We start from the raw sequence: 21,413 nt of genomic DNA on the forward strand, positions 1-21,413 counted from the left end.
TAGCAGGATCGTGAAGGAATTCAAAATCTTATTAAGAGAAGACATTCCGATCCATTTATGCATAAAACGAGTGAATTTCCTCAATTATGCCCATTAACAGACACATAAACTGTGGCACATGAAATAAAATAAAATGAAGAACAAACAGGGCTTACGTTTTAAAAAGAAAAACTTCGCTCCTTAGGCAAGAAGGTGGGTGGCGGGACTACAGAACAGCTGAAGTCGGGAGAGAAGAAGAAAAACTGGGAAACCACATAGTATTACTTTCTCCGTAACTTCACAACCCGGCACAAATCACTGAATAGCGAGTGAAATGATGTACTCACTTCATCCAAGTCCTCAGCCAGGCCGATCAACCTCGTTAGTACCACCGAGCCCGGAGACACCGGACAAAGAGAAGTCCGAGTTTATGTAGTGATAGAAAAATGCCGAGACGATGCTACTCGACTTCCTGGAACCGGCCCACACGTCACGTGACCAGCGCGGAAGACGTCTGCATCGGCATAGAGGATGGACAACGCCATTGAGAAGGCTAGAATGTTAACTCTTCTTAGTGCGAGTCGAAAGTAATGGCACAAAACATAATGTGAACCGCGACCATAGCGCAGACAGTTAGGAAGTCAACAGAACCAGAGAGAATTGTATTTCAACCCGATTCAAAAAATGCCACAGTTAAATCTCAGAGCCAGTAATGTAATGCAACCTAACCATGTTCATTGTGAATGGGTCGCATATCAGCCATATGTCATGAAGAATTCAATACTTCATACCTATAGCTGCAGGTGATAAAGATCAAAACCGATTGAGGTTTAAACAGACAAACCTCGTTATTCGGATGGAGGGACAATCCCACAGACCTTAGCAAAATGGCAAATCTCGCCAAAGAGTGGTATTACGGGCATTCAGTTGTTGTTTGTAGTGTAGCCATACCATATACTCTTGACCGCATTATAAGTCTATCGCGATAGCGTGATAACTTGAGAATGGCTACACAGAGCCATATCGTGTTTGGTGTCAAACATGTAGGAATCATACCTCCAGTCCAGCCATGGGCATGAGGGCACGATTCCCCCCTGCTAGAGGGGCGATATGGGAAAAGCGGCAGAATTTAGACACCAATTTAAAAGTGCACATGTAACACAAAATGGCTACTGCCCGCCACCCACACGACTCTGGCTGGCTGTTGCTGGGGAAAATCCCAGCCTCACCAGCTTGACAATAGGGCTCCTGTGGCAGGGAGGTGCTAGCACCTCCCCAGACAGGATATGTGGATTGGAACAGGGTGGGTGCACCATATGTTGCCTTTCAGAGTTGCACGTAGGCAGCTACAGCGCCTACATTCTGCATACACCGCCTGGAACCGGTTCAGGGGCATCCTGCCCCTCGCCCAGGCGTGAAACACACAAAGGGGAGTGGGTGTAGCCACCCTTTCCCGCCTCAACTCTGATTGGTAGGCTCTGATCTGGACCATCCCCTAATCTTGAGGATAAAGGTGAATACTGTGTCCCCAGAGCCTTAGATTAATCTGAAACTTCACAGACTTGACCTTCGACGAGCTGCTGCCCAGCTGACTGAAGAAATCTCCCTTGGGATAAAGGAGTTATCCCCCTGCTTGGCAGGCACCTGAAACACTGCAAGTGACCCGGTTGGAACTTCGCTGCTCCTTCGGACTTCGACGACTTCCAGAAACCTTGAGGTGGGTTTTCCAAGCATCCCAGAGGCCAGTGAGTGTGCACAGCTAGTATGAGCACCGTGGACCGCGTGGGTGCCGAGATTCCCTGATACCCCAGGACACCGGCCACCTCTTGCATAGCACACGACCCTGACCAGTGGGGAAGTTGTGCTTTGGCCCATTATTGAGCCAACCACCAAGCAGCATTTGTGCCAAAGATAAGCGCCCTAGCCCCCTCCGGTGGCCCGTGGGCTCCCTTTTATGCACTCCATTTTGCTGCCTTCCGCGGTCCCTTGTCTCTCGACTTGCGGGCCCTGGCGGAGGACAATCTCGACAACTAAGAGTTCCCCTGGCTGCTCCAGGCCGGCTCTACAGCCTCTCCAAAGGAGAGCTCCCTCAGACCTCTTGGGTCTGCACCAGCAGCTGCTTGTTTCATCTTGCGTGGGTTGCGGTTGCCAAGGCTTAGTGGATCCAATCGGGACACTAACACCGCAGCGACCCTCATCCGACGTGGGACAGTCGCCCTCCAGAAGCTGGCCTTCCTTGAAGCCTCCCGGAGCCCGTGACTGCAGAGCCAAGCTGCACCTCTCTCCACCTGAAGCACCCGACATCGAAGGGCTCTTTCCTTTGAGCTCCCTGGTCACTGTGCCGTGACCCAGACTCTGTCCCCTCTGCTTTCAGGTTCTTCTCTTCAAGATCTACAACTTCATTCTTCACGACATCATCAACGCTTTTGGCTAGCAGCAGTTTTGTACAATTTGCCATTGAAAATCAGCCCGCGACCAGACACCAGAATCGACCTATGCACCCGGCTTCCCTGGGGCAGGTAACAGTGGTACTTCGGTACTCCCGTGGTAGTGGGCTCCTCAAAGGCTTAACTCTAAAGCCTTAACTTTGTACTCCTGCTAGAAGTGTCTTTAAACTTTAAAAATCAAACCGCGACATTCTCCATAGGCTATTATAGAGATCCCGATAGCAGCTAATTGCACTGCACGCGTCTCCCGTGGGTCCCCTTCCTCATAACTGTGGGTGGATTCTGAAGGGGCAAGCGATCCTAAATGCCCTAGGCATTGTCTGTAGAATTGTCGTGGTTCTTATACCACTTTAATATATGGTTTGGTCCCCCCCTGGGGCCCATTGCTTCCATTGCTAACTTTTGTATCTATCAATACTTGTTTGAAATGTATCTTTGCCTCTAGCCTCATAAAGAGACTTGTGGGATTCTGTTTAGAATAAATACATATATTTTATATATATATACCTGTGTGGACTACTCTTTCATTTGGTCATTCAAGAGGTTATCTATGGTAAAACAATAAGCTTAACACTCCTTCAAGACTTAGCCTGAAGGCTGCTCTCCACAGCTACCACTAGGACAGCTTTCTTTAAAAGGTTGTCTTTACCTATCATCAATAAGAGTCGAATTGGACTGGTGCAAGGTGTCCCCTATAACTAGAGGACAGCATTTGCCAGGCCAACTTCTCACAGCTGGTTACTGACGGAGACGGAGGCGGGCTCTAGCAAAGTTTTGCAAGCTCAGCTTTCAGCGGCGGCACACGGAGCTCGCTTCTCCCTGGCTCGGACTGCCCCTGTGACTTGGGTTTACCCACCAGGACCGTCCGGAGGGAAGGCGGCGAGGACTTGCACAGCACGGCTGGAGCCAAGGACATGGGGGCGACACGGGGCTGGCTAATCCCCGCTTTACACACGCTGTGCCTGGTGGGGCTGGCGACGGCCGCCCAGGAGCTGCTCCGACGCCGCAGCTTCCAGTACGGTAAGCCGGCTGCTCTCTGCCAGTGTTTGTATTAATTAATGAGTGGGCTGGGAGGGGGGTTAGGGTGGGGGGTTACTCCTGCTGAAGCACGCTGCCTATGAAATGTATTGTTTGTCATGCATCCTGCCACTGCTGTGGTATTCTGTGGAATCTAACGCTTCTGTAATGGGATAACTCAGTGGGTTGAAGGCATTGCTCTACAAGTAAACTCATGGCCTTCTTCGGATGTAGGTAAAATAAGTCCCAGCACAGTAGAAGGAAGCCACGAGGCGCTGGCACTATCTTCTGTGCTATCTGTCACGGTGTGCAGGGTCTCTGGCATGGTGCCACTTTAAAAGATGCGTCTAAAGTGCTTACACTTATATCATCATCCTGGCGTTTGGATGTCTTTCTCCCAAGCAGATGTTGCACGAGCAGTGTTTGTTCTCGGATAAAAAAAAATACGTGTACAAAGAGGAATCGCTAGCGCTGGCACTGCCCCCCTCCTGGGCTCTCTTCCTTGTTGTGACAACTGAAAACCTTGACTTCAAGATGGGGTTCTCACTCTCTTTCCTCTACTTTCTTTTATTTGCTCCCCTGTGAAACGGATCCAAAAAAGAAAATCATTTTTGCTGGAAATGTGGTATTTTAATTCGAAGGTGCAGCATCTGGAATAAAAGGTTAAAAATATGAAAAATAATTAAATAAAGTAACAGTGGTAGCAAACTGGCCAAATTGATTTTATTCACACCCAAACACTGTCGTGTTATTTTAATGCAGCGTGTGTTTGCGCGATAATACTTCATTCTTCGAGGCACTATGGGCCGTGCCCCCGTGTTATTTTAATGCAGCGTGTGTTTGCGCGAGAGCGCTTCATTCTTTGAGGCGCTGTGGGCTGTGCCCTGCCGTGTTATTTTAATGCAGCGTGTGTTTGCGCGAGAGCGCTTCATTCTTCAAGGCGCTGTGGGCCGTGCCCTGCCGTGTTATCTTAATGCAGCGTGTGTTTGCGCGAGAGCGCTTCATTCTACGAGGCGCTGTGGGCCATGCCCTGCCGTGTTATTTTTATGCACCTTGTCTTTGCGCTTAGGTCTTCGAAGCGCTGTGGGCCGTGCCCTGCAGTGCCATTTTAATGCAGCTTGTGTTTGCACGAGAGCGCTTAGGTCTTCGAGGCGTTGCTCGTGTTCGCCTCTCTGCTAGCTGGTCCTGTCCTTGACAAGGGCTGTGTGCTCCTCGGAGCTCTTCATTGGGAGTGTTTGGCAGTTTGTTTGAGCCGGGGCTGTGATGGATGCTGTAGTTTCTGAGTGTGATGCTGCGCAGGAGCCAAGGACAGGAGTCTTGTGCGTCTGCTCTCGACCTTGTCTCCAGCTTTATCTTATTTTACGTTTGATGCAGAGTGGCTCTGTGTATGTGGGTGGCTCTGTGTGTGTGGGTGGCTCTGTGTGTGTGGGTGGCTCTGTGTGTGTGGGTGGCTCTGTGTGTGTGGGTGGCTCTGTGTGTGTGGGTGCAAATGCAATAGGTCTCGCATTTGAGAGTGTCATGAGCAATGCCAATAGCTCTAACTTTAACAATGCCGAGACCATTGCATTGTAAATGCTTGTTAAACCTTGTGTAGAAGCCAAGAACAAAAATAAAAAACGGAACCAAAGCGGCTCAACCCTTAACAACCAGCCAGAACCCTTAGATCCTCTAATTGATGCTTAATGTCAATTGCTTTGTTTAGATACAAGAGATAAAAAAAGTTCATCTATTCATGATCTGTGGAGCTCCATTCCAATTTGAGAGTGGTTAATGACGTACACAAATTTACAAAATCCTCAAAAACTCAACTCTTCACTTTAGCATTTGGGTAATCACAACAGCCTCTCCAGCTGGATATTCAAGTTCTGCCCACTAAGACATTTATGATCAGCTCACCTTCTTCGCTCATGTCCTCAAGCTCGTTTTCAGGGCTTGGCCATTTTAGTCATGACTTATCAATGGCAAATATTTCTAGGCATGTCTGTTGCTTGATTTACTGATTATAACAACTACGTTTGGGGAAGCTGGTGGAAAACACTGCTGCTGCGCTTTTGTTACAGGGGGCTGATTTTACAGCACTGCTACAAATCCTGCCCCCAGAAACAAAACTGGCCCCCACCCGTCGCAAACCGCCCCCCACCCTTCCCGCCCTCTGGGGAAATGCCCGGTGCCCGCTACGGCCAGTCTGGCCCTGGAAACATGTCACTACCTCTCAGAGTACTCAGCACTGTCCCTTCCTCCATCCTCCCCCTTCTTTCCAGGGCATACACTAATTAATAAGGGCTTGTATTTTAAAGTTCTCTTTGCATATGCAACGTTTTCTGTTTTGCTATAACATGCTATAAATAACAAAGATTGCTATTAATCAATCTAACAGTACTCATTTTATTGGCCTAGGGTGGATGAATGTCGGACACACAAATTTCAGAAGCATGCGCTCTCTTCACTGACCTATCCGAACGCAAACCTTGCTTACATCGCTAAAGAACATGGCCTACTTTGCCAAGAGCACATCCTGCTTCCTCTCAGTACACATACCACTTCTCGCCTGTGATTTTGCTGTTGTCAATTTTCTCAGGTGGATCATATTTCTCCAACTCTACGATCCCCTTGCTTGGAGCACTTTCCTCATTCTCTGTGGCCAAGAACATGTAGTCCAGACCGCCCAGCTTCCACTCCCCAGCTCGGTCCACGTACACAGAACCTACACAAACATTGTTGTGGATGAGGTTGCAGTCATTCACCAAGAAGCTAATGGCCTTCTGCAAAGGAAGCAAAAATAAATCAGTTATTAATATTGTCTTCATGTCAAGGGGTTTCAGTCAGTAGCCAGTTTAGAGACCTGCTAGCCTGAATGCCAAGAAGCTGTTCAGAGAAATATAATAATTTTCCTTTCTCCGATTATAACTGAGAAAGATAATTTATGTACCAATTCAAAGCATGAATACTGTCACCTTAAGTCCAGAGTTACAGCTTTGAGGCAAGGGCTGTTGCATGGAAACTTTGGCCAACTATTTACAGAGAATAGCTCAAATTCAAATTAATTCTGAAGTGCATAGTTAATTAAACCGTCACACTCTTGTACAATAGGACAAATAATCAGTAGCGGCTGCCACAGAGTAGCACAGGTGGGGCAGGGATAGAAAAATAGTAAAAAAATACTCACCTTGATGCTGGACCGCCGCCTTGCGTCGTCCTCTTCTGTTCCTGCTTGAAGCAAGAAGCACAAAGAGGCTCCCCTAGCCAATGCAGCGTTGTGATTGGTCTGAGCACCGTGGTTCGGAACTCAGACAGGCAGTTGGAGCATGTGCATGTTTTCCACCAGGCTGTGTATCACAGCTTGGAGGAGAGCATGCAAAGTGTACATGACTGTTTGACCGTCCCAAGACGGCTTGCCAAACAGTCATGCGCACTTAGGTACCCTTGCTGGCTGTGACACAGCCAAACCCCGCCCTGCAAACCGGAAAAATAAAATGATTATAACAGTGTTATTATTTTATTTTTCCTTTATCCACTGCTCAAAATGCAGTGGGGTAACGCTTCTCTACCTTAGCGGAGGAGCTGCCGCTGTTAAGTTATACTTCAATACTATTCACTAAAATTACAGGAGGTCCGAGGAGAGGCCCTGTCCCTTATTTCCCACTCCCGGAGGCGCGAGCGGGAGGAGGTGACCCGTGTTGAAGCTGAGATAACCGAGTTGGAGGGTGATCTAGAATGTGGGGTGACGGATGACAAATTACATGTTCTCCAACTCAAGCAAGCGGCCTATAAGGCCCTCGTCACGGAGGCGGCCAGGGGCCTCAGTAGAGAGCAACAGGGGAGACTGTATGACGTGGGTGATAAGGCTGGTAAATTGATTGCGTGGCTGGATAAAAAAGAGAGAGCGAGTCGAGTTGTCCCGTTGATTGAGAAAACGAATGGTGTGTGTGTCACTGAACCGGAGGAAATTGTCTCCTGCTTCGCGGACTATTTCCGTGGGGTGTATTCCCCGGTGTCCTCCCGCTCGGAAGAGGATTCCCATGCCCTGCTCAGAGATATCGCGCTGCCTTCCCTTTCGGAGGAGGACAGAGTGTCGTTGGACGCCGCTCCAACCTCCGAAGAAATTGCCCTCGCCATACGCTCGGTCGCTTCCGGCAAGGCCATGGGTCCTAATGGTCTTCCCATCGAGTTGTATAAACTGCGACCGGATACGCTGGCGCCGCATCTCCGTGCTATGTTCCTTGTGGCCCACTCGGTGGGTTCCCTCCCGCTAGACCAGTGTCTGGCTACCATCGTGGTTATCCACAAGGAGGGGAGGCCACGGGACCGGGTCACATCCTATCGACCCATTTCGTTATTGAATGCGGAGCCCAAAATTCTCGCCACGGTGTTGGCCAATCGGCTGGTCGGCGTAGTGTGTGACTTGGTCCACCAGGACCAGTCCGGCTTTATTCCCCATCATAACACAGCGCTTAACCTGCGGCGTTTGCATGGGGTGCTCGCACGTGTCCCGTTCATACGGGAGCCGGCCATCTTGGCGTCCTTGGACGCCACTATGGCGTTTGACACACTTGAATGGCCATATATTTGGGCGACGCTCGCGAAATTTGGGTTTGGCCCAGGGTTTATCAGCTGGGTTAAATTGTTGTACTCTGGCCCACTGGCGCAGGTGGTTGTGAACGGTAGAGTGTCGGCTCCGTTTGAGTTGGGCAGGGGCACGCGGCAGGGCTGCCCGTTTTCGCCGCTCCTTTTTGCGCTTGCCTTGGAGCCCCTGGCGGAGTGGCTGCGGTGGGAACCTTCTATTCGTGGTCTCCGCTGGACCCCCGAGTATGAGGACCGCGTATCTCTATACGCTGACGATATTCTCCTGTACCTGGCTTCCCCACGTAAATCACTGATAGTACTGGTTGATGTATTGCATTCATTTGGTCGTAACTCCTGCCTTGTCATCAACTGGGCTAAATCGTGCGTGTATGTTCTCTCTGGGGAGGCTCCTATCCTTCCGCGGGGCTGTCCTATCCAGATCGCCCCGCAGGGATTTAGGTACCTGGGTGTCTTCATTACCCTGGACGCGGAGGCCCGGTATGATCGGAACTTGCTTCCCCCCCTCCAGCGCCTGAAGGAGGATGTCGCGCGTTGGCGGCGTTTGCCGCTCTCGCCGCTTGGCCGGGCGGCATTGTTTAAGATGATGTCGCTGCCGCGTTTCTTGTACGCTCTGCAGAATACAATGGACCTCGTCCCGGCGCGCTACTTCCGCGAGGTGGAGAGTTTGCAACGCCGCCTGTTCTGGGACGGGAGACCGCGTATCGCCCTGGCGAAGCTGATGCTCCCGTGGTATGACGGGGGGATTGCCCTCCCGGATATTAAACGGTATTATTGGGCCTCCCAGCTGGCTGCGATTAATCACGGCCTATACGGGCCCGCCCTAAACCCGGCCTTTGAAATGGATAAGATGCTACTGCCGGGTGGGGACTATAATCGAGCGCTCTACTCCAGCTCGCTCGACGCACGTCTGATGGGCCCCACGCGTGTCATGGTACGAGTGTGGCACGCGGCTAATGTAGCGATGGGGTGGAAGGATCGTTTGACCCGGGCGTCACCACTGTACGCATCTGAGCAGTTGGGCTCCCTGTGGACCTCGAAGGGCTTCGAGAAGTGGGACATGATAGGCATCAGCAGGGTGGGGGATCTCTGGACGAGGGGGGGGGGATTCAAAACGTTCGAGATGCTGCAGACGGAATTCCAGTTGCAAGACAGGGAGTACTTTCGGTATATGCAGATCCGTCATGCACTATGCTCCGCCTTCCCGGACGTCGCCTCCATCCCGGAGTACTCCCCTCTGGAGGATAGAGTGCTGGATGGACATGTACCGGAAAGCACGATCTCATTAATCTATAAAAAACTGATTAATGACCGCTCGGGATTGCTGACTAATCTTCGCGAGGCTTGGGTTGCCGATGGATTGGAGCTGGACGACGAGGACTGGGTCTCTGCGGTGGCCTCCCCGAAAGAGGTGGCCATGCCGGCCCGCCTTCGCTTCGTCCAGCTCAAGATACTCCATAGGGTCTACATAACGGGGCCAAGGCTATTGCGTATGGGCTATGCTGTGGACGGGTTGTGTAAGCGTGGGTGTGGTTCTTTGGGGACCTTTCTTCATATTTTGTGGGAATGCCCAGAGGTGGAGCGATTCTGGCGTGGTGTGCATGAGGTCCTGCGGGTGGTTACGCGTGTGTCGCTGCTGCCCGAAGCGAGGAGATGCCTGTTGAACGTGTGGGAACCAACCGACTATTCGGCGCCACAGACGTGGTGGGTGACTCTGGGATATATGGTGGCCAAGCGCGATATTGCTCAACTGTGGGGTTCCCAGAGGTCCCCGACTGTTTCGGCCTGGAAGGAAAATATGGACTGGTGCATGTTTCGGGAAAAGGTGGTGTATGTAGCGAGAGGTAAGCCTGGGACATGGGTGAAAGTATGGGGCCCCTGGAACGCCTACCGCGGGGGAATCTGTGCCCCGCCGTTATTGCCCGATCCATCGCCTGCCCCGTCCCCTTAGCCGGTTTAGCTCTCCGGTACCGGGCACTGAGTCCACCCAGTCCCTGTCCTGACCTTCTCCCCCCCTTGATACTCCTATGGATTGGTAGGGTCCCCCTTCTAGGGGAGCACATGCTGCTGTTTTCGATCGTGGGTTGCCTTGTGGTTTGATTTTTTGTTGTTATTTATGTTAAAAAGAAACCGTCATGTGGGCTCCGGATGGTGTGGCCATCAACGCTGCTAACTCCTGTACGTTTCCCTTTGCCGCAGCATGCGTTCTACTGTGTGTATCATATGCTCCTCTTGTTTGCTAGCGGCCGGCCTGAAGGTTGTAGGCCCATCTTTGTATATTCTTTGAACTTTGTAATAAACGGTTTCAAAAATAAAAAAAATAAAAAAAAAATTACAGGAGGACCGTAAAATACATGTTGCCGAACAAGTCTGGTCTCATAAAATAATACACAACCATGAACAATGAGCTAAAGGTCAAATCCCCTCCGTGGCTTCCTAGACAGGCATACATACTATTCTGCCACTCATTTCGGAAGTGCATGTGCAAAAATTAGTGACAATGTTTCTTGTGATGTCCAATGCCCGCCAAGGGTCATTAGCTTAGCCCGTGCAGTAATTGCAGCTATAAGCCCACCCATTGAGCTGTACTCTAGCTTTGAAAATTTCTATGAACTTTACCACCTGAATCTTCAAGCGCATTTTTCCAGATTGAGGGCAACTATGACAACCTGCCTGCATGTACACACAGCTATTTGATTATTGGGTCCATGTAGTAACTTCCTTCCTACGCTTGTGTAACATCGCCAGACAAATGCGAGTACATGTGTCAAGTTCTCATTTCCGGTGCTACATAATCTGCATTTTGAGGACTCAAACCATATGGGGAGACAGTCCAAAGTTGGTTGACTTGATAGGGGGAGAGATGCAAAAACTTTAGCTTAATTTACAGATGGCAGTGAAATACAAAACAGATACCCTGAGATGGTGGTGGGGACGGGGAAATATCCGTTAATTGATTATCCAACAGGAGTGCACCAGTAATTGTAGCCCTGTGATACCATAAGAAAACAAACATACTCACCCCGAATACTGGCCAGTAACCACGGATTGCCCAAAAAACCAAAGAAAAGGCCTTTGGATGGTGGGAAGCCTGGTTGGATCACTAAATTCCAGATGTCAGAAAACAAACACTTGTCAGCAAGATTCAATACATTTCCTGGTACGGGGAAAGTTAACAAGCATTGGCATAGCCAAATGGTCTCATCTTTGGGACCTTATAAGTGTTTAGCCATGCAACAGTTGATGTTGTTGCACCAAGGATATTGTGCTGGATAACTAAATACTTTAAGGTCCCAAAGGCGAGACCTATTGACTATGCCAATGCTTATGGGGGATAGAAGAGTTAGCAAGTGATCGTCCCACTTGGTATTGCCTTAACCTCCCCCACCTCCCCAGCCTCTCCCCATTCCTATACCTTTCCCCCTCTCTTCTCCATCCTTTCCCTCCCACGCTAGGATAATCTCTCAGGACGTGCTGTAGCTCAATGCAATTCATGTAATTTGATTGTGTAAAACTGGAGTCGTCTTTTTCCTCATTGTAATTCTGTTACACTACAACTATTATCCATGTATAGCGGTGTGATATTGCCTTAACCTACCCCCCTCCCTAGCCTCCCTCCATTCGTATACTCTACTTCCCTCTTTTCCATCCTCTCCCTCTCTCACAAGCCCAATCGCTCAGAATTTGCTGTAGCCCATTGCAATTTGTGTAATTAGATTGTGTAATATTTAAGCTGCTTTCTACCGTTTTGTACTGGTTTTGAAATTCTACCTCATTGTAAATTTTGATTTATTGCAAAGAGTTACCCATGTAAAGCGCTCCGATACCCTCGGGTCCAGCCAGCGGTATATAAAACATTTAAAATAAATAAAATAAAGTAAAAAAAAGTCTCAGCTGAGGGGGAAACAGGAATAAAGGAGGATGGCTATGTCCGGCTTGTGCCACACTGGCGCCGCTGGTCTGTTTCTTGCTGACACTTCTAAACTTAGCATTCTAATGTAAGTGCGGAGAAGCGGCGCTATCTGCATTTTTGCACAACATACACTAAATAAATAATGGTTAGGCGACCTTGCTGCAGGAACACAGGGAGTGTCTGAAAATGCATCCATGTAACAAATAATGTGTGACAATAGATAAGCATGGAAAAGTTTGATAAATAGTTTAGGGATTTGAGCAAAAGACACAAACTCTTAGTTATATGTTATAACTACACAACACTCTAATGAGACCGCTCGAGAGGCTCCTTGTGTGCTGTGTAGATTTTTACAACCTGCAGGCCAAAGAGGAGGAAAGTGGAGGAGTGAAAACGAGAGAGAAAGAATGGAAGAAGGAATGGCAGATGGAGCTCAAGTGGGAGAGTGACTGAGAGAGACGAGAGAGCAAGAGGAGAGTGAATGAAGGGGAGAGAGAGAAAGAAGAGGAGAGAGAGTGAATGAAGGGGAGAGAAAGAGAGAGAAGGTGGGAGAGAGAGAGAATGAAGGGGGAGAGAGAGAGAAAGGAGAGAGAATGAAGGAGAGAAAGAATTAAGAGAGTGGTGAGAGAGAGAGGGAGGGAGGCAAGCAGTGATGCAAAATAAGTAACAGCCAATGTTGCCTTGTCCTGTGGGAGGATAAAAAATTTGTAAAAAGCAAGAGACAAATTGCGAGCCAAATAGAGTGAATAAGGAAGGGAATAAAACAATTTAGAAAACAGCGAGAGAAAGTGGCAGATGGAGCTCAAGTGGGAGAGTGAGAGCGAGAAAGAGGAGAGAGAATGAAGGGGAGAGAGAGTGAATGAAGGGGAGAGAAAGGGAGAGAGAGAGAATGAAGGAGAGAGAGAATTAGAGAGGGGGGAGAGAGAAAAAGAGTGGGGGAGAGAGAGAGAGAGAGGGAAGAAGTGATGCGAAAAAAGTAACAGTCAACGTTGCCTTGTTCTGTGGGAGAATAAAACAAATTAAAAAAAGCACGAGACACATTGCGAGCCAAATAGAGTGAATAAGGAGGGGAATAAAAAAATACAAAAAATAGCGAGAGAAAGTGAAAGCAAAACACAAAGTGAATGCTAAAAGAGAAAACAAGAGAGAGTGCATAATGGTAAAAGTGATGCGAAAAATGGATCAGCTAATGTTGCCTTGTCCTGTGAGAGAATAAATAAAAAAATAAAAAATGAGAGAGTGCAAGCGAGATAGAGTTAATAAGGCGGTGAAAAGAAATATAAGACAAATTGTGAGAAAAGGTAAAAGCAAAACACAGAGTGAATGATAAAAAACAAAAGCAAGATAGAGCACGAGGGAAGAAGTGATGAGAAAACTGTCACAGTAAAAGCAAAACACAAAGTAAATGATAGCCGTGCACGAGTGAATAACTAATGTTGCTATTTTAAAGTACACGCGTGCTTGTCACAGTAAAAGCTCGCAAGGGGGATGCCGCCACAAGCACGAGTATGTGCTTCCAAAAAGAGCTGAGCGACGGCTAATGGAGACCTAAAAACTGCCTGACGCAGGTGTGGGTGGAATCTGGCACAAGGGACTTTACTGGAAAAGAGCTTAAGTTAGTTAGGGCTACAAGTTTCAGTCCCCATTGTCGTTCAAATAGGCCACCTCATTGGTAGTATGATGGAATTAGAGACAGATGAAGAGATTACTACGTTTGCAGGAACTTAAGACACTCTTTGGGCCTTAAGGCCAAAGATAACGGAAGTTCAGTCTCCCCAGTGCTTTTGCTATCCTTTAGGTGAGGTGTTGGTTTGGCCTTTTTAGGGAAAAGGACAGAGGAAACCTGGATAGAGAGTTTGAGAGTGTAAAAGGGATTAAACATCTGGGTGATAACAAGGATAGTAAAGAGAAGAAAACGAAGAAGCAGTTGAATAAGAAACACTAGCCAACATTTTATTTGTTATTTCATAAAAGACAAACCAGACTAAAAGGCCAGCAGACAGCTTAGCATAGGTGCTGAATTTAACAGTATGGACAAATGCATAGCTTCACAATTATTCAGTTTTGATGAGATAAGAATAGCAATGCATGAATTAGATATCGACATGTGTACGTTTTCAGAGAAATATATACGCTCTAATAAGGGTTAAACTGCCAGTGCAACGGCGTCCATTGGCAGGTCCCACCTGGAAATGATATTGAAAAAAAGGCATTCAAATTTTTTTCTCAATATCATATAGATATTTGTCCGAATAGAATGAACGAAATTCCAAACTTAGGGAACATACTATGAAAATGATTGCTTTAAAGTTCTAGAATTTTTCAGAAATTAAGGGTCAATCATGGCAGAGCATTCAGAGCCAGCAACCTTTTAAGCAAGGTAGGTTGGAACCTCAGAGTGATGTCTTTTTGTAAACTGTATTTAGGCAATGTTCAACTTTAAAATGCTGCAACAATAAGACAAACAATTCATAATAGTGAGCCAGGTCAAATATTACAAAGGTAAAAATATTAAGACATGTACACTGGTATATCAAGCAGCAGCATATCAGCATGGTCCACCACCTATAATGAAAAATAAAAAATGTCCTAGTAATCATGACAGAAAGTTTCAATTCTATTTAGGACAAGGAGGCGAGGATTATGCTCAAACTTTCTTTATTCCTCCTTCCAGCAGCTTCAACTTTAACTTTATAAACAAAACACTAGCACTCCCATGCTGCCTCAGTAAGGTCATCTTCAGTCCACCAATAGACAGTCCATATCATTCACGAGGGCTTACCTTTTTTGGGTCCAGTATGTACCTTTGCAAGAAAGTTGCCGTTTTTGGGTCGACTTCTGGCCTTGTTGCCACCTTGCCTGGAAGGGCAGGGCGAGGGCATGCTGCCCTGAGGCAAGCCTGTACGTTTTTCTCCACAGGTTTATGCAATCGCCCTGCAGCAAACGCAGAGACCTTGGGGGGAGGGCCTCCATTCCAAGGACCATAGGTGTATTAGGTCTTCTGGAACCGACATATCGGAGAGCTTCTCCGCTTCCTTGGGGGTGTCCGACAAGGAGGGCACTATGGGGCGCCAGGGTCTAGAGGCGCATGCCTCATCTGCCGATTCCCCAAGGATTCCTTCTCATCTTCCTGAAAAGCAGGGATCTCTGGGGTGTCCGGGATGGTATCCTGCACTCCTGCCGCTGGTCTTGCTGAGTAGGCCCACTTCAGGCATTCAAAGGCTCCCACATCCATGCCTGAGGCACTTTAGCTCTTCGTGGCGCCCTGGGTGTCGCTCTGCCTGGCAGGCATATGCTATTTGCATTATGCAGCACTCAAAGGGTCCCATGGCCTCTGCCACTGCTTAGTGAATGGTTGCGTCCACCACCTCGCAAAACTCATCATCAAGGAGAAGAACCTGCAGAGACTCTTCCTCAGCATATTCATCCTCCATGATGATAGAGTGGACGCGGATGTGGCTAGGGTAAAAGACACACCAAATTTACTTTAAAGCGTTCTATGCGCTAGGAGGAGACCTACTGTATTACAATGCCAATTTTTGTGCGACTTAATCACTAATATTTTGTGCTGCTGAGCGTGCCAGACGGTTCTTGCGTCCGGTATGGGGGCGACTCACCTTAAAATATATACTGGGTGTCCTACTAGTCTGGGCCCTCCCCCCAACAGCCGCTTCGCACCAACAGTGCTTCCCTGCGGGGGCGTGGCCTGACAACATGGCTGGCTAGACGTACACTGGTGTAGCTCCTGCCCCACCAGACTGAATCCTTGCATAATCCTTGCGGAATTGTGGCCCATTTCTTGATATCGGCTATCGGAGTGCCCCCCGGCCCGAGGATCCCGGTCGGGGCGAAGGAAAGAGACTTGAGGCCGGAGAAATCCAGCTTTATTCGCCTGGAGTCCTACCGGACAGGATGGCGGTCCCGGCCTGACTCAGGGGACTGCGGACCACAGTGAGCTGGGCCGGAGTGTGGGGGGCCGAAAGCTCGGGCCCGGGACGTCTCCGGAACCTCACCCTGCGCTGACACGGCTGGGGGCGACAGCAGCGATTCCGGTGGCGGCGGAGCTGCGGGGGACCACCGGGCTGAGGGGACGCCAGCGGCCCTACGCGAACCCGGGGCAGAGCAGGTGTTGCGCCCGGCCCTCTCAGCCTCCTGTGGCGCGTGACAGATCCTGGCGCTGGGGAAGGCACGGGGACAGCGCTGAAGAACGGACGCCTGGAGAACGGGGCCGTGGACTAGAGAAAATTGCCTTGGAACCCCGGGGTCCTGGTAGAAGGCGGAGCTTCAAGATTGCGGCCCCGGCCTGTCTCGCAATGTAAAGGCCCACTCTAGGCCGAGCCGGACTGTGGGGGGGAAGACAACGAAAACGGAGACTCTGCACGTGACTGGGGCCCCCCCATCTGTGGATCTGATTGAAATCTGCCAACGGTGTAATTTGGGCCGCGTCGGACTTGCATTGCCTGCTACGGGAGCCTAACCTAGTCACTGGAAGACGGCAGCACTGCTCGGTGGAAGGCCGGCTGAGGGGCCTGAGGACCCTGGTTCTGGCGGGGAGTCTGCCCTCTCCTCCCCGGCCATTGGTTGACACGTGCCCTGTGGATGTGGGCGGCAGCTGGTACAACCGCTTCGCGGCACTGGCCTGTCATGATCCAGGGGAGCCGGTCTGAAGGTCAGGCGAGAGGCCCAGAACAAAGGATGGGCCGGGGGTGCACCCGGTGGCCCCTAGGCGCGGAAGGTGGTGGACTGAGAGGCTCTCCTCCTTTCTGTGACCAAGTGTCCCGGCCCAGGGACGGCACAGGACGAGTCTGCGAATATCCCCAGGTTTTGGGTGGACCTCAAGCCGGCCCTGTCATCCCTGGCAAGCGAGGGAGACGACACTGGAAACAATCCTGTAACTTCCTCAACGGCTATGGGGAGAGATAGACCCCTTAGAGGCGCCCAGTCCAATAAAATTATGCAATACACAGTGCCGGGCCCGACCTCCGCTGACCGCATTAGACCTGACCAGGAACAGGCCCGTGACACGTCCGACATTCTGGCGGCCATACGGGAATCACGAACGGCACTGGAGTCAAAAATGGACGGGATGGCCATGGACATCAACCATCTGCGACTGGATTTAAGGAAAGTGGCGGACAGAGTTACCACCACAGAAGGGGAACTGAACACTCTACAGACCGAAGTCCAACAACTGCGTGTGACAGTATCGGCGCTCCAGGATCACACAGCGCAGCTAGAGGAGAGGGCGGACGACGCTGAGGGGCGATCGAGGAGGAACAACCTCCGTGATAGAGAGGGCCCACCGCTCCCTCGGACCCCCGCCTAAACCGGGAGCCCCACCTAGAGCGATGATCGCACGCTTGTTTAACTTCAGGGACCGGGACACGATCCTCCAATTTATTCGCACCAACGGTCCACCTAGGTTCGAAAATCAGGCCATCCACATCTACCCAGACTACACAAAAAAGGTTCAAGACCTGAGAAACGACTTCCTAGAGGTCAAGTGACGACAGCGGGACCTCCAGATCAAATACAGCCTAATGTTTCCGGCCCAGCTCCGCGTGCAATATGAGGACAGGGTTCATTTTTTTGGTACGCCGTGAGAGGTGATGGAATGGATGGGCTCGTTGGGCCTGGCTGGACAGGACCATAACCACGGATGGCAGGAACAGGGGAGGAGGAGTAGACGACAACGGAACCAGCAGCGCTCCACGGGAGAAGAACGACACCGAGACCTATCGGACGGAGGCCGCATCATGGTAGGGCCGGATGGCACCCTACTAACGGAGAGAGAGACGATCCCGATACAGAATCATTTTTCCCCATTGTGTCTGGTGCAAGAGACGCAGTCGGAGCAGGGCGGTGCCGCCAGCCCAGCAGATGGGGAGTCGTGAGTCTTTGCAGGCCGGCCAACGAACTGAAACATGGGGGAAAATGGTCACCGAAACTGTAAGTACGAGACTTGGCCCAGAAGGGTTTGAACCTGAACATGAAGCTCCTACTTGTGGGGTCCCTAGCCCCAGGGGCGATGGATTGAGGCGGAGGCGTTTTTGAGGGAATGGGCATCATTCCGCCACTCTACAGTTGAGACACTCCGACTGTAGTGCGCTGGGCTTGCTTCGCTAGACCATCAGTCGGGCGGGGACGCGCGGTGCCAGACAGTTTGGCTGTAAATCTGCGATTGGGAGGGTTATTTTTGTAGTGCAAGTGTTTTATTGGAACGTGATAGTTAAGTTGAGTTGGGGGAGGTGAGGTAAGGGGAGGGTGGCAGCAGTGGGGCGGAGTCCTGAGTCCTCAGACCAAGGTTGGGTGGTGAGAATGAAGTACTACTGCCTGTGGGAGGGGGTGGAGGGGTTGGGAGTTTACATTGTTATGTTTCACACCGGGACTATACTTTGTCATATCAATGCTTGTTCTATGAGGTTTCAGTGCACGGGGTCATACTATACCACTGACGGGATCCTCCACACGTCAGACGGAGGGCACCATATCACCAGATATATTACTCATGGTAGGCGACAATCAGAAATATAAATTCATAACGTGGAATGTAAGGGGGCTTAATAATATGGTCAAACGGGTTAGGGTGGTGACCTATCTTAGAAGATAAGGGATAAGTATAGCCTTTCTCCAGGAGACACACTTGTGGGGAGACTGTCTTAAATACATCCAACGCAGGTGGAGAGGCCAGTTTTTTGCGACCTCCTATTCGGGGTTTGCGAGAGGAGCGCTTATATGGATAGTACCTGGGGTCCCTTTCAAGGCGGTGAGCACTAGACTACACCCTGATGGGAGGTTCGTGGTGCTGACGGGGACATTAGATGGACGATGCATAAGCCTGGTAAATATATACGCCCCAAATAGTGACGATGGGGAGTTTCTGGGACGGGTCCTGGTTCAGTTAGATTTGGATCCAGAGGTAGAGCTGATTATCGCAGGAGACTTTAATTGTGCCCTGGACGGAGAGCTGGACAGACACCCCCCCAGACCAGATGCCAAACCAAAAGCGAGAGAGGCCATATGCCAGATGCTCCACAGCTATCACCTGTTAGACGTCTGGTGACACCTCAATCCATGTGGTCGTGTGTACTCGTGCCACATACCTGCTGCCAACACATACAGCAGACTCGACTATTTTTTTTTCCAGACGTCATCGGCTCCCCGGGTAGAGGAGACGCAGTATCTAGCCCGCTATTTGTCTGACCATTCCCCCCTGATGATATCGTACACTCTGGGCCGGCCACGATCCAAAGTACCGTTGTGGAGACTGAACACCGAAGCCTTTACGGATCCGACATACAAAGATGCTATAATGAGGGGGTTAGATGACTATTTCGACCCAAATTGGGGTACGACTGGCACTCGGGCGCTTGAATGGGATGCGATGAAGGTTGTGCTACGAGGGGTGTGCATGTCCACGGAGGTGGGGGTGAGGAGAGTGCTGGTACGGGATCTACGTCAACAAGAGGAGCGCTTGGCGGTTCTAGAAAGAGAGCTTCCCACTGCTGAGGAAGGGACGGCCAAATGGACGGAACTACGGCGGAAGATAGGGGACATCTGGGACTCACTGGGCAAATACAATAGAACCACGAGTAGATGTCGCTGGTACACAGAGGGGGATAAGGAGGGACGCCTATTGGTGCGCCTGATAAAATGGAGACGCAGCCTCTCCTGATTTTATCGATCAAAACGGAGCAGGGCCATATGGTATATATGCAACACGAGATCAACAGAGCATTTGCCACCCATCTACAAAAGATATATTCAGAGCCCAGGCCCCCCACAGCACATCAGGTGGTGAAGACTTACTTAGCCGAGCTGGAAATACCATGTCTTGACCCAGAGAGTCAGGAATCACTGGGGGTCCCCTTTAGAGGGGAGGAGATCAGAGCGGCAATCACCCATTTGAAGACCGCGAAGTCCTCTGGGATGGACGGCCTGGTGGCTGAGCTCTATAAGGAGTTTTGGGGGGCGGGGGTCTTAATTCCTAAACTCCTGGAAATCACGGTAGAAGCAGGCGAGATTGGCTTGCTCCCAGACTCCATGCGCGAAGCACTGATAGTTATGATCCCCAAACCAGGGAAGGACCCCGTGCTCCCCAGTTCTTATCGGCCAATCTCAATGTTGAACGTGGATCTTAAAATTCTCAGTCCAGTGCTGGCCGGCAGGCTCCTTCCGTATCTTAGGCAGTTGGTTCATGATGACCAGTCCAGTTTTATGCCTGGCAGGAATGCGTTGAGGAATATCCGTTGTCTCGCTCACGTTATGCAGTCAGTGGAGGGTACGGCCCACCAGAGTACCCTAGTATTCCTTGATATCGAACAAGCGTTCGACTCTATCCGTTGGGAATACTTGTGGCAGGTGCTTCTAAAGATGGGGTTGGGGGAGGGCTTCGTGAACTGGGTGAAATTACTATATGCGCACCCACTGGCAAGGGTCCGTACGGGTAGATATGTGTCGGATACACTCACAATAGAAAGGGGGACGCGATAGGGGTGCCCGCACTCCCCCTTGTTGTTTGCCCTGGCAATGGAGCCATTGGCTTGTCATCTCCATGGTGTACTCCAGGGGCGGGGCATCCGAGTGGGGAGAGCAGAGCATATTGTATCATTGTACGCCGACAATGCACTGGTGTACCTGCGCCAACCGACCCAGTCCAGGTTGACGCTATTTGCAGTATTGGAGCAATTTGCGGGGCCTCCGGACTTCACATTAATAAATTAAAACCACACATATAAGCGATCGGGCCGCCAGACGAAGGGGATGGTGCTCAGCCCCCTGAGTTGGGGCTCCCCTGGGTACCGGACACACTCCGATATCTCGGGATATGGATAGCCAGGGATAGGGACGTCTTCTATTACCATAATATGGGGCGGATTATTAGGGGTCTTCAGGGCAGTATTACCTTCTGGAACACGCTCAAGCTCTTGATGATGGGGAAGATTGCCCTGATAAAAATGGTGGTTTTGCCTAGATGCCTCTTTACGATGCAGGGATCCTTCTTTGCACTCCCACACCGGATATTTAAAGAAATTGATGCGCTGCTTCTACAGCTGCTATGGAATGGGAAACGGTGCCGGGTCAGTCTGGAGGTCATGAAACGCAAGTGGGGCGAAGGAGGTTTGGAAATTCCGGACTTGGAACTTTATTATTTTGCATCGCAATTGCAGCATGCCATAGCATGGTTGGACACGACCCTTCCTGGGAGAGAACCCTACTGGCGGACACATATGGAGGCCGGCAGCTGGGGGCACTCCTTTGGCGGGTAGGGAGGTTTCGGGAGCCGTGTCCTCCATTAGTTCGATTATTAACAGCGATCTGGAATCGAATGATTAAGATACTTATCCGAGAGTGGCCGTTCGCCCCGGAGGTTGATTTCTGGCTTATGCCACCCTTCGCTCAAATTGAGCGGGTTATGTCGACTGACAAGTGGAGGGACGTGGGCTGCCTAATGTTATCTGACCTATACCCGGAAA

General features: G+C 50.2%; 1 protein-coding gene across 6 annotated transcripts in view; it reads right to left on the reverse strand.

Annotated features, from left to right (window-relative positions):
- The window catches only part of SCYL1 (SCY1 like pseudokinase 1), a 1,795,032-nt gene that overhangs the window by 1,524,145 nt on the left and 249,474 nt on the right, over positions 1 to 21,413 (reverse strand). For all 6 annotated transcript variants that reach the window (XM_085625549.1, XM_085625547.1, XM_085625546.1 and 3 more), the window contains exon 4: positions 5,982 to 6,205. In XM_085625549.1, the coding sequence (XP_085481675.1) occupies positions 5,982 to 6,205 (224 nt within the window). The remainder of the gene's footprint in view (positions 1 to 5,981; positions 6,206 to 21,413) is intronic.

The sequence above is a fragment of the Triturus cristatus genome, chromosome 9 (genome assembly GCF_964204655.1).
Source record: "Triturus cristatus chromosome 9, aTriCri1.1, whole genome shotgun sequence".
Lineage (NCBI taxonomy): Eukaryota > Metazoa > Chordata > Amphibia > Caudata > Salamandridae > Triturus > Triturus cristatus.